Source organism: Nematolebias whitei, chromosome 5 (genome assembly GCF_014905685.2).
Source record: "Nematolebias whitei isolate Nwh7 chromosome 5, NemWhi1, whole genome shotgun sequence".
Lineage (NCBI taxonomy): Eukaryota > Metazoa > Chordata > Actinopteri > Cyprinodontiformes > Rivulidae > Nematolebias > Nematolebias whitei.
This window is the reverse complement of record NC_056502.1, coordinates 44,440,214-44,452,734: the sequence shown is the minus strand read 5'-3', so window position 1 is coordinate 44,452,734 and position 12,521 is coordinate 44,440,214. Positions and strand designations below refer to the sequence as shown.

The 12,521-nt window shown below is 39.4% G+C and overlaps 1 protein-coding gene across 1 annotated transcript in view; it reads right to left on the bottom strand.

The window, feature by feature from the left end:
• Window positions 1-5,548, bottom strand: part of abhd5a (abhydrolase domain containing 5a) — a 50,866-nt gene extending 45,318 nt beyond the window's left edge. Inside the window, exons 1-2 of the mRNA XM_037677191.1 lie at window positions 5,497-5,548; window positions 4,770-4,850 (exon numbers count right to left, since the gene is read on the bottom strand). Of these exons, the coding sequence (XP_037533119.1) occupies window positions 4,770-4,850; window positions 5,497-5,528 (113 nt within the window). The 5' untranslated portion in view covers window positions 5,529-5,548. The remainder of the gene's footprint in view (window positions 1-4,769; window positions 4,851-5,496) is intronic.
• Between the last annotated feature and the right edge of the window lie 6,973 nt (window positions 5,549-12,521).

The following is a 12,521-nucleotide window of genomic DNA, read 5'->3' as shown; positions in this document are numbered from 1 at the left end:
GTGCCGACCGTTTCACGAGCCCTTTTGATAAAGAATTTCACAATACAGTCTCTAAAACATTTTCAATCTGTTCCAAAACATATTCTGTTTTTCTGACTTCTAGTGACCTCTTACGTCACAAAAACACACCCCTGTCTGGTCGATTTGACCAATCAGGAACCTCCCAAATGAACCGGAAATAGAACTCTTTAAATGTCGGTACTTCCTAGTTCAAACCAGCTTCAGTCGTTTGCAGAGAGCAGCTCCAGTCGAGCTCGAGTCGTGTTGGAGGAGAGTGCGGAACGCTGGAGAGAACAGGAGTTCCAGACATGAGCCGGAGTTCTTCCGAGTCTTGTGGGAATTATGCAATCTTCCACATCTGAGTGGAACTCTGACGGACTTACTCCTCTTGTGAGTCCACCGGGAGGTGAACTTGTGTCGAACAAGTACCGTCACTACTTCGGACGATTCACAGCTATTCCTACGGAGACGTTGAAAGGGTGCGTTGAATGGAACTTCGTACCAGTGGAGACATCTCCTCCAGGTAAAGAGTTGATTTACACCACCTAAGTGTACCGAGGAAGAAGCTGGGATCTCAACGGAGCGTGCTGTTGCTGATACTGACAAATTTCCCTCATCCATCTTTTCCTCTCCCCCTAAACTTCATTTTCCCATCTTTAAAACTCTTCTATCTGCTAGAAATCATTCCAGATATTTTTAGAAATGTCTGTTGTGAAGCAAAGGAAAATCATGGCCGGATGGTTTTCCTGTTTGTAAAGCTGATTAATAAGCTGTTGTTGTTTTCAATTTTGCCAAATTAATGTAAATGTTTGATGTTAAATTTTGATTCTGAAAATAAATGACCACATTCATTTGATGGGTCAAAGAAAATTAACGTCTCACGTTACATTTAATTAAATTCAATGCACGATATTATTCAGTCCAGAAAAATGAATGAATCCGTTTAATTTATGAATATATCACAGTATATGTTCATCTACATTAATAAAGTATTTTTGAATTTGAATTGAATTGAAAACAACAGTGTGTTTATCTGAATTCGCCTGGAGAACATGTGATCTGACGCTCACCACCCCCTCCCTGAGGAATTTCCAACTGATAACCAGATGAAACCAGCTGAATAAACTTGTGTCATCATTTCAGGACTCTTGGATTCTCATAGACGTTATTCTTGGCCATTCCTTGACATACCTCGAGAATGTTTATGGACCTCACCGGAGGACACTGGATGATTATTACATCCTTATCAGAACTCTTACAGTTACCTCGAGAGCATCTATGAACATTGCTGACCGCTCTCGTCTCCCCCGTCTGTAGATTGTCTACGTAAATATGTGCTTGTTTGTGCGAGGTGTTTTTTTTTTATATTAGAGATTTTTTCCCTCAGGCAGAAAAAAAAGTCTGATAGGAATTTTTTTCGCCTCCAACTCCTACATGTGTCCAGTTAACCACTGTTTTTGTCTGTCCAAACAGGTCTCACTTGTAAATGAGTCTTTGAGGCTCAATGTGATTTATCTGTTTAAATAAAGGTTGAATGAATGGTAGTTCAGCACCTGATTTCACTGCACAGGTCTTATATATCAGTGCCCAAGAGAACAGAACATGATGAAAAAAGTAGTATTCTTCGGGATATTAAATCAGTAAATCCAAATTAATTTAATTTCTGCACAACTTTTAAATGCTCTGTAGCTTCCACAATAAAATCTATGCAAGTAAATTAAAGCAAACATGCTCCTTTTTGTCAGTTCAGAATAAAGGGACGAGACAGCCCCAGGTTTACTCCAGAGTTAGCTGACCTCCTGCACAGGAGAGATCATCTTTGGGCTGCAGTGAGAAAATCTGACTCAGATACTGATTGGTTGAGTTTTCGACAGATGAGGAATAAATGCACAACTGCCATCAAAGCAGCAAAACGCAACTATTTTTTATCTCAGACCTCCAAAAATCTAAATGACCCCAACAGATTCTGGAAAACCATCAAATCTCTCTCAGGCACCCCCCAATCATCTGACCTCCCATCACAACTTCTCGTTAACTCTGTTCCTGTGTCAAATAAGCATGAGATCCTGAACTGTTTCAACAAACATTTTGTTGCTTCTAGTTGTTTATTTGACACAGTTACTAACAGAAAATCAGCCACTTCACTTAATAACCAAACTTCTACAAATCAGATCCCTCCTACAAGTCAATCCTCAGTTAAACACAGCTTCTCTTTTTCTCCATTCTCAGTCAGTGAGGTTAATAAACTGTTAAAAGATCTTGATCCTAAAAAATCTGCAGGTCCAGATGAACTTCCACCTTATTTCTTAAGGCTGGCTGCTCATATCATCACAGTCCCTGTGACCCACATCTTCAATCTCTCCATAAGACAAAACTCCATCCCAGACGCTTGGAAAACAGCCTTTGTTCTTCCTTTGCTGAAGGGAGGTGACCCCACCTCACTGAACAACTATCGGCCAATCTCTAAACTCTGCATTTTAGCCAAGGTTCTAGAAAAACTGATAAACTCTCAAATCAAAAATTACCTGGACTCATTTAACATGTTACCTCAACATCAATCGGGTTTCAGGAAGCAACACAGCACAACCACTGCTTCACTGAAGGTTCTTAATGACATCGTTGAAGCACTGGATGCTAAGGATTATTGTGCTGCACTTTTCTTAGACCTGTCCAAAGATTTTGACACTGTGGATCATAACATCTTGTGTCATAAACTCTCAGAAATCAGTTTCTCAGATCACACCATTGGCTGGTTCTCTAACTATCTTTCAGACCGGAAGCAATGTGTTCAACATAATGGTACTTCCTCCAGTTATTTAACAGTCAACAATGGTGTACCACAAGGCTCAGTCTTAGGATCCACCCTCTTTACAATCTACATACATAATGTAGGTAAAAACATCCCTAATGCATGCATACATTTCTATGCTGATGACACAGTTGTTTATTGTCGAGCTAAAACTGTTGATAAGGCTTTCCAGCTTTTGAAATCTGCATTCAACTACATCCAGACAGATTTGTTCCACCTCAAACTTGTCCTAAATGCCGACATAACCAAAGGGATGATTTTTTCCAAATAGGAAGTTGGTCCCAGCAGTTCTTCCTCAGATTTTATCCTCAAATGGTGTCCCCATTGAGTTTGTTGATTCCTATAAATATTTGGGTATCTTGGTCGACTCACATCTCTCTTTTAAGCTCCATGTGGAAAACTTGGTAAAGAAACTGAAAGTTAAACTGGGTTTCTTTTTCAGAAATAGATCCTGTCTAACCCTGAATGCTAGGAAATGCCTTGTATCTGTGACTTTCCTTCCCTCCATTGATTACGGTGACATTATTTACATGAACACTCCTACAAGAACCCTGCAGATGTTGGATGCTGTCTATCATGGTGCACTACGATTCATAACTGGCTGTGATTATTGTACCCACCACTGCACCCTGTATTCACTGGTTAACTGGACATCATTAACTTCATGCAGACTCTCTCACTGGTACATTTTCATCTTTAAATCACTTCTTGGGCTGCTGCCTTCATACATCTCCTCCTACATGTCTCTGTGTGAGTGCAGCTACGGCGTGTGCTCTCAGGATATTATTACCTGCAGTGTTCCCTCAATGAGGACTAGGCAAGAGGGCCTTCTCCTACTCTGCTTCTGTTTCCTGGAATACATTACAAAAACAATTGAAGCTCTCGACCTTGACCTCTCTAAGTGGCTTTAAGGGTGCATTCACACTAGCCCTGTTTAGTCCACTTTAATCGAACTCTAGCTCGTTTTCCTAGAAAGTCCGGCTCGTTTAGGGAGGTGTGAACGCACCATCGAACTCTGTCACGGAACAAAAAGGCGAACTCTGGCCCGGGCTAAAACCTAGGTCTCGGTCCGGTAGAAGCGAACTCCAGCGCAGTTCGAGTGCAGTGTGAATGTAAACAGACCGGACCACTCCGCAGGGTAAACAAACACGCATTTCTCTTACCTTATATGGAGCTGTCAGCTGCCTTGTGTGGAAAAACAATATTCTCCAGGGTCTTCTGTCTCATCTTCTGCTCATGCTAAGTCCATTTTTGAAAAATGACAAAATATAACTCCTAAAACTGCTAAAACTTGATGCCACTTCATTTTATTTTTATTTACAGAAGAAGAAGAAGACGTGTCTTCAGAGGTTTTTGTGTCGTTTCTTTCAGTAGTTCTTGGTGCAGCGCCCCCACAGGCGAGCGGGGGAACAGGTTGGTTCAACAGGTTGACTGACTGCACAGTGCAGTGTGAATGCAAACTCACCAGCTCAAATGTAAACAAAAGGTCATGAATATTGGTCCCGAACCGAACCAAGTCTACCGGACTATCTAGTGTGAAAACGACCTAAGAATCTGTTGGACTCCTGGCAGAGACCAATGCAGACATGTTCCTGTTTTTAGTTTTCTACATTTGCCTTAGAATCTAGCTGTTTTTTTGTTACCTTTTTCTTTTAGCCATTTTATTTGTTAAAAAAAAAAAAAAAAAAACTGTAGTATGACCTTTTATAACTGTTTATTGTTTTCGCTGTTGTCCATTGTTGTAATCATTCTTTGTTGAAATCAGGTCTCTCTTGTAAATGAGTCCTCAAGGCTCAATGGGATTTACCTGTCTAAATAAAGGTTGAATGAAAAAAAAAAGCAGTTACAAAACTGTAACTACACTTCAGGGTGACGGTGGACTTTAACTGTGCTACATCAAGTTAGAAGGCCAGACAAGCAGAATGAGGGCCAGTACAGGGATGACTGAACCAGTAATTACCTTATTGTGTTGTCCACGTACCTCCACAGGCTGCTGGCCAGACTGTGCACACCAGCAACAGACAACACTCTCTGCACAGCCCTAGAGGCACAACAAAATGAAAGTACAAAGGAATAAATGCAGACACACAGACATCAGCTGATACTCTGCTTAACAATGTGCCAAAGGGACTCGCTCTAAATTGTTTATTATTGTTGATAACAAAAACATCTGTATATTAAATTATTCACAAATGTTACTATAAACTTCACATATTCATATTCCTTTATTTTCTACGACAGAATATAAGAAATATAATAATTTTGATACTTGAACCAACACTGAAAATAAATTACTCTACATATTGAAACACGTGTCCTAAAACATTGTAAACAACCTAAAGCTAAACATCCCAGCAGGCAGTGAACGCATCATCTCTAGCACAATCTGTCCCAGAACAACAAAGTACACACCTCACCTTCTGATTACATTGTTTTAATATCTTAAGCCTTAGTGAGAAAGTCTGGATAAACAATAGTTTATTTTATTAACGTTAGGAAAAACTATACCCATTCGCCATAAGTGCATAAGTTATTACAAAAATGTAAACGTGAGAAGCGCCAACGATGTTGACTTCACACAGGGACAAAAAAAGTTTTGTATTTTCGTTACATGAAGGGTTTTAAGAGAGTTGCACAAAACCGCTCACTGTGTTCTCACATAACTGCAGTGAATAATATAAACTCACCCGCTGTTAGCTGTCAGTGTCTGCTCCGCCATACTGTAACAACCTGGGACCTCCAGTCACGTGACCGGAGAGACGCTACCGCAGCCGTGTCTGGAGGCGCTTCATTTGTTGTTTATAGACAAATTAAACGGGCGGCACGTCAATCGTTGTACTCATGATCCAATTCACCGCCTTCATCAAAACTTAGCTTTTCTCCAATATTAAACAAAATAAATGCATCCCGACACAGCCGTTTACCAATGCGGAAGTAGGTTCAATCTAGCTAAACATTGCTGCTAAAAAAAACAAGAGTTTTGGTAAGTTCATGGACAAATGCTTGGACGTGATTTGAGCACATTGAACGAAAGGTTAGTTCAGTTATTACCTTTGAATGTCTTATTACGATTACACTTTGATCAAATAAGTTGTTTCATTGTCAGTAAAATACTAAAACTCTAGTGCCCAAGTAGCCTTTTATTATGTGATGTCTCGAGCACATGCTTGTTAAACAGCCCAACAAACAAAGTAATTATTATGTTATAGGCACATACGAAAAATACTGCAATAAACTATGACATGGTTTTTGAATATCTTTCTAAGTTTTTAATCAACACTAGCTTCTGTAAAACATGTATTTGCAGATCCTAATTTACAAACGTTATGTTTTTGGTTTGTTGAATAACTTAAGACTGACATGAATGAGATACTTAGACCAAAAAAAAAAAAAAAAAGGAAGACCTAACCTGAAGAGAAAAACATCATTGTATTTTGATAACAGCTAATTGACTAATAATCAGGCACTTTGTGGTTAGGTGGAAAACAGAGTCGAGCTTTGTTTCAATCAGCTGCATGAAATAAAAGTTTATATATATATATATATATATATATATATATATATATATATATATATAAATATATATATATATATATATATATATATATATTTATTATTATTATTTTTTTTAACAAACAGATAAACTGAAGTATTGTTAGAAAAACTGAGCATATCCTACTCATAAGTAGATGTGTTACTAACATGGGGTTATCTGAGCACTTAAGTCTAATATGTTTTAAGCTTTACCTATGTGAAAACGTGCTCTGCACTTTTTTTACTCTCAGTGAGTAAATAAAGGCCTTGCATATCACCCGCCTTTGTTGGCAGTCCCTCAGTAATCAGAGTACTGAGTGGACGTGATTGACTATAAATAGCTTATTGTGGCTTGAATCACATAAATATTAGTTAAAAACAAGCAGAGGTCAGAGGTAACATTTGACATGACTAATAAAATTGTTTCGCCGCTCGTGAGAGCAGAACAGATGTTTGATGTGGGGAAGTGTCCGGTTGGGCGCGCATGCGCAGAACGTGTGTCGGGCGGAGGCGCTGCGGCTATGACGTGGAGCGGAGTTAAGGGCTGCTCTTTTTAACACTCTGACCTGAGGTTTCCACATCTGGATCACAGCTGGATCCGACTCTCCTCTGTATGCTCAAAGAAAGCTGAGGTAGGATCCATCTTTGCGCTTCAGAGGACAACTTTAGCTCGCTGTGCCTTCAGCTGCTCCGTCCCTGCAGGCTGCAGCTGTCAGGGCAGGGGCTGCAAGTTGCGGCTCCGGGGCCACATGTGGTCTTTGATCAAAAACACCACGAGGATGATTCACATTTATATTTATACACACAATAGAAAGGGCTGTTTTCATCAGTTTTCCTGTTTGATTTTAAGTGTGATGAAATGTTTGAGACAGATAAGACAAGGAGCCAGACAGGTTGAACTTTGAACTAGTAGCCTGTTGGGCATTTTATTAATTTAATCAGCCACACAGATTGTTCTTTTCTGAAACCTACCAGAAAATAAAACATTTCATATAACATATTACTGTTACAAGTCATAAAAACAGACTTACCTTTAATTAAAGTAAAAGTTGAAGTAATTTAAAGTAGCTATTTTTATGTTTATTCTAATTGTTTTTTAGAACAATTGTATATGGTTTATTTTTATTGCTTATTACTGAATGGAACTGTCAACAAACAATGTGTATTTGTGTCTGTGAGGAAAGAATCTTGTATCGGACGTATTCTAATGAAACTCAGAAAGTAATTGCTGAATGTACGTGTACAACTCATAAACATTTGTAGTTAACTCAGCTCAACATGGCCCCCACAGCCAAAAGATATTTATAAAACACAGGATGGCTTTAGCTCAGTCAGTTTTATACATCCATCCATCCATCCATTTTCTTTACCTGTTTATTCCATTTTGGGTCACGGGGGTCACTGGTGCCCATGTCCAGCAATCACTGTGCGAGGGGCGGGGTACACCCTGGACGGGTCGCAAGTCCATCACAGGGCCACACAGAGACAAACGAGACAAACAACCATTCACTCTCTCACTCACACCTAGGGACAATTTTAGAGTTACCAATCAGCCTAACATGCATGTTTTTGGACTGTGGGAGGAAACCGGAGTACCCGGAGAAAACCCACGCATGCACGGAGAGAACATGCAAACTCCACCCAGAAAGGCCCCTGGACCGGGGTTTGAACCAGGGACCTGCTCGCTGAGAGGCAGCAGCTCTACCATTTGCGCCACCGTGCTGCCCAGTTTTATACATATTAACCAGAAATAAGGCATGGTAGTAGCTGAGCTGAATTAGCAGCTCATATTCTGAACTCTAACAATTTGTTCAGACAGTTTTTTCAAATATTGCCATTAACCATTTGAAGTAAACTCCTGTTAGTAAAATATCTTATTAACTACTGGCTGGATAGCATTTGGCTATTCAACTGCTTAAAGTGTGGAGTCAGTCCAGTTCAAGATGGCCACCACAGCCAGCTGACCTTAGGAGACTAAACTGTGTGTAACCTGGTGAGCTGTACAGATACTGAGGTAGTGGTAGCAGAGAGTCATTCACAACTCATCCTCTGAGTGTGGCGTCCTGGCATGACCTTACAAACTTTCTACGGTTTGACTGCATCAGGTACAGATGTGTCTTTCTCAGCGTAGAACAACGTTATTCTAATCTCTGACACGAGAGGTGCATTACGTCAAGGTCCGTTATTAATTTCACGCAACGTTAGTATTTACAGACTATATAGTGTAGTTCAGTGTTTACCTTTCATCAAAGGATAGTTTCATCCCTTCATTAGTCCTAACATGCAAAAATACAGGTCAACAATTTATTGTCAGTTTTTAATTTAATGGCACATAACAAATAATGACGGGTCCAGGGAGTTCCCAGCTTCTCACAGAGGGACTGCTGGAAAAGTGGGCAAAGGAAATATAAGGATGGATCAGATGTAGCAAATTACATAGTAATAGTATTAACTGCTGAGTCAGCATTCATACTGCTGTGTTCCTGTTGATATGTGTTTTTGCAATCAGACACTACTTCCACATTCTTAGTGCTTTTTATTCATTTATCAAAATGTTCATCTGGACTGGGGACAGTGAGCTGTTGCTTTTGGTTTTCGTAACCACTTTTTGAATTGTTTCGTTTTATTTAAAAACTATTCTCCAATAGAAATATGGTAAGACGCCTCAGTTGCTTTAAGACATTAAAGCTTTGTAAAATTTACCTGAGCATACATGCTCTACTTTTTGTCTTCTTATCTACTTTAAGCTTTTAGCTACTGTTTTTCCCATTTTAGCTTTTAGCTACTGTTTTGCTTATTTTAACTCTTCTATAAGTTTAGTTAAATTTAGCATTTTGCTATGGTTTAATCCATTAAATGGTAAATGGACTGTATTTATATAGCGCCTTTCCATCTTATTTCAAGATACTCAAAGCGCTTTACACTACAATCTGTGTCCTCATTTACCCATTCACACAGCACTCTACTAGATCTCTACAAATCTAATTGAACACATCATTCTAAAGAGACTATTTAGTGCTTCATCACATTCTTACACCGATGGTGTATGAATGCTTTTATATACCATTTAGCTAATTTAAGCTTTTAACTATTGTTTTGCTAAACGTAGATTTGGTTCTGCTTGTTTTAGCTTCAACAAATCAGCTACCAGTTTTCTTTTGGACACAAACTCTGCTCATAAATATTTTGTGCTTATAAATTAGATTTGTAACTTTGTAAAATAAATCCAATAATGGTCAGTCAGGTCATCTGGACAGTTAGTTTTTTTTGTGGAAAGCCGTTTCGCCTTCTATCTGGAGGGCTTCATCAGATGGAGACCCAAGTAAACTGTTTCCCCACCAAGCAGGACTCTTCAGACTGATGAAGCCCTCTGGATAGAGGGCAAAACGTCTTTCCACATAAAATAATCTGTTCAGATGACCCGATGGACCATTATTGGATTTTGTACTTGGATGATTGAGCATGAACTTTGATGTTTGTAAAATAAACTTGTGATTTGTGCACGTGTAAGTGGGAATTTGTGTGTTTAAGAAATATTACACAACTACCTACTCCCATGCAGATTAACACATGTCCATGAGCGTGCAGTGGGCGTGTCCGGGCGTGTCCACTGATGATGGACTCAGCACACAGTCCACTGTGCACAGTTAAGCTGCAGAGCTCTGACACGCCCAGACTTAACAACACGGAGAATTCCTCACCATTATTTTACTGGTTGACTCCTGACTGTAAGTAAGTAAGTAAACTTTATTTATATAGCACTTATCATAGATACAATCACAAAGTGCTGTAAAACAATAATAAAGGCTTAAAATAAAACAAAAATAATAACAGCTCATTAATAAAAACAGTAAAATATTTAACTAAAAGCTTGTCAAAATAAAAATGTCTTAAGCTGCGTTTTAAAAGAATCAACAGAGACGGTCACACGAAGAGACAGGGGCAGGGCATTCCACAGCTGGGGGGCTACGGCCTGAAAGGACAGGTCACCCCGAGCTGCAACTAATCTGAGCAAACAACTTTTTTTTTTTTTTGGTTATTTGAAGCCTGTGTCTGTCAGCAAAATATCTCATGAACCAAAGACAATTTCAAAGAAATTCTCTCTCTAAAAAAATTTTTCATGTTCATTCTACAACCATTCAACCTTTATTTATACAGGTTAGTCTCATTGAGCCTCGACGAGTCATTTACAAGAGAGACCTGAAACCAACTATGTATTAGAATCAAACTGAGTCAAGATGGCTGCCACAGCCAGCTGACCTTACATGACTGTAACTCAGTGAGTTTTAAAGATATTCACCAAAGATGTGCTGCAACTAAGGGTCGTTCACAACAAATGCTGTGACGTCATAGGAACTCAAGATGCTATATTATATTCACAAAAAATGTAATTTATTATTTACAACAACAAAAACAAAAGAGCAACAACATTGTGAGCGTATATTTATGCTCCTTCCATTTATCATACTGCAAATAAGTCACAGGAAAACCAAAACTTTATTAAGCTACAAAAGTGAAAGGAATGTGTGGCACGTAAAAAACAAAACTAAAAACGGGGTGGTGGTGGTGGAATCCACCTTATTATAATATTATGGTTATTATTGGCCGTCTACTGTGCATGTTCTCTGACGCAGCGGCTGGGTCCAGTTAAGCCGCAGATGAGTCGCTGGCGGTGATCCATCTGGACTTTTCAGTACCTCTTTTAACTGGCCGGTCAGCGCGCAGTCAAACAGCCACGAGCAGCTGCTGGTGATCCAAATTGGATCGTCAGCCACATGCGTCCGCTGACGCAATCAAAAGCTCAACACCAACCCAGCCCACCCATCCTGCACATTATTTTGGCTCTGGCCGGACCGGGCCAGGGTTAGAAATGACATCTGTAAACAGCGGGGCGGGCGATGGTGACTGCGACTAGTCTACTTGAAATTTAAGAACACACGAGATGTCCCAGAATCGACAAGCAACTGGTCGATTCAACCCCTACAGCCAACACAAAGTGGCCCCAGCTCCAGTCAGCTGATGAGACTCGGGGTACTGATCTATGATGTGACAGTAGACGAGTCGTTCACATGCGCTCCAAGGTTAGCAGATCATGAGAGACATGGTGTCTAAAGTGCAGCCAGGGGCCTTTTACAGCCCATGACCCCACAGGTTGATGCAGGTGTAGCCCTGCAGATTTAATGCTCATACGTTTTTTATATAATTTGTAGGTTTAACTGCAAAACAGAAGAAAAAAATCTTTACAAAATAAGTTATACAAACCTTTGGCTATTGTTATTGTTATATTTCCATTTCATGGTAAGATACACCATAAACCTTCACTGATGTTTAAATCATATCTATCTGATAGATTCCAGTTTGTAAATGTAAATAATAAATCTTCATACACCAAAGTTAGTCATGGAGTTCCTCAGGGCTCAGTGCTTGGGCCAATACTCTTTACTTTATATATGCTTCCATTAGGTAAAATTATTAAACAGCATGGGATAAATTTTCATTGTTATGCTGATGACACACAATTATATTTGTCCATTAAACCCAATGAATCCAATCAGCTACTTAGACTACAAGCATGTCTTAGAGACATAAAAACCTGGATGATCCTTAATTTTCTCCTTTTGAACACAGACAAGACTGAGGTTTTGGTTTTTGGACCTGAGCACCTGAGGAATGAATTTTTCAGTCTTTCTCCCTCCTTGGATGGCATTAATCTGTCCTCCAGCTCTAATGTTAAAAATCTTGATGTTATTTTTGATCCGGACATGTCTTTTATCCCCCACATTAAAAACTTTACTAGAACTGCCTTCTTCCACCTGCGTAATATCACTAATATTAGAAACATCTTATCTAAAAATGATGCAGAAAAACTGGTCCATGCATTTGTCATGTCTAGACTGGACTATTGCAATGGTTTATTACCTGGGTGTCCAAATACTTCCGTAAAACATCTTTAGTTGATCCAAAATGCTGCTGCCAGAGTCTTAACCGAGACTACTTCCGGTAAGATGGCGCCTGTGTACATGGCTTGCAATCCACCTCTGCTGATGGTGTTCGTATTTTTGGTGTTTTTTTCATTTCTCATCTGTGACATCAACGCTCTGCTGGTGTATGAACGAAAACAACTTTTGGATCTTCGACCTTGTGGCACCAATGTCGCTTATTTTGATCATTATGAGCG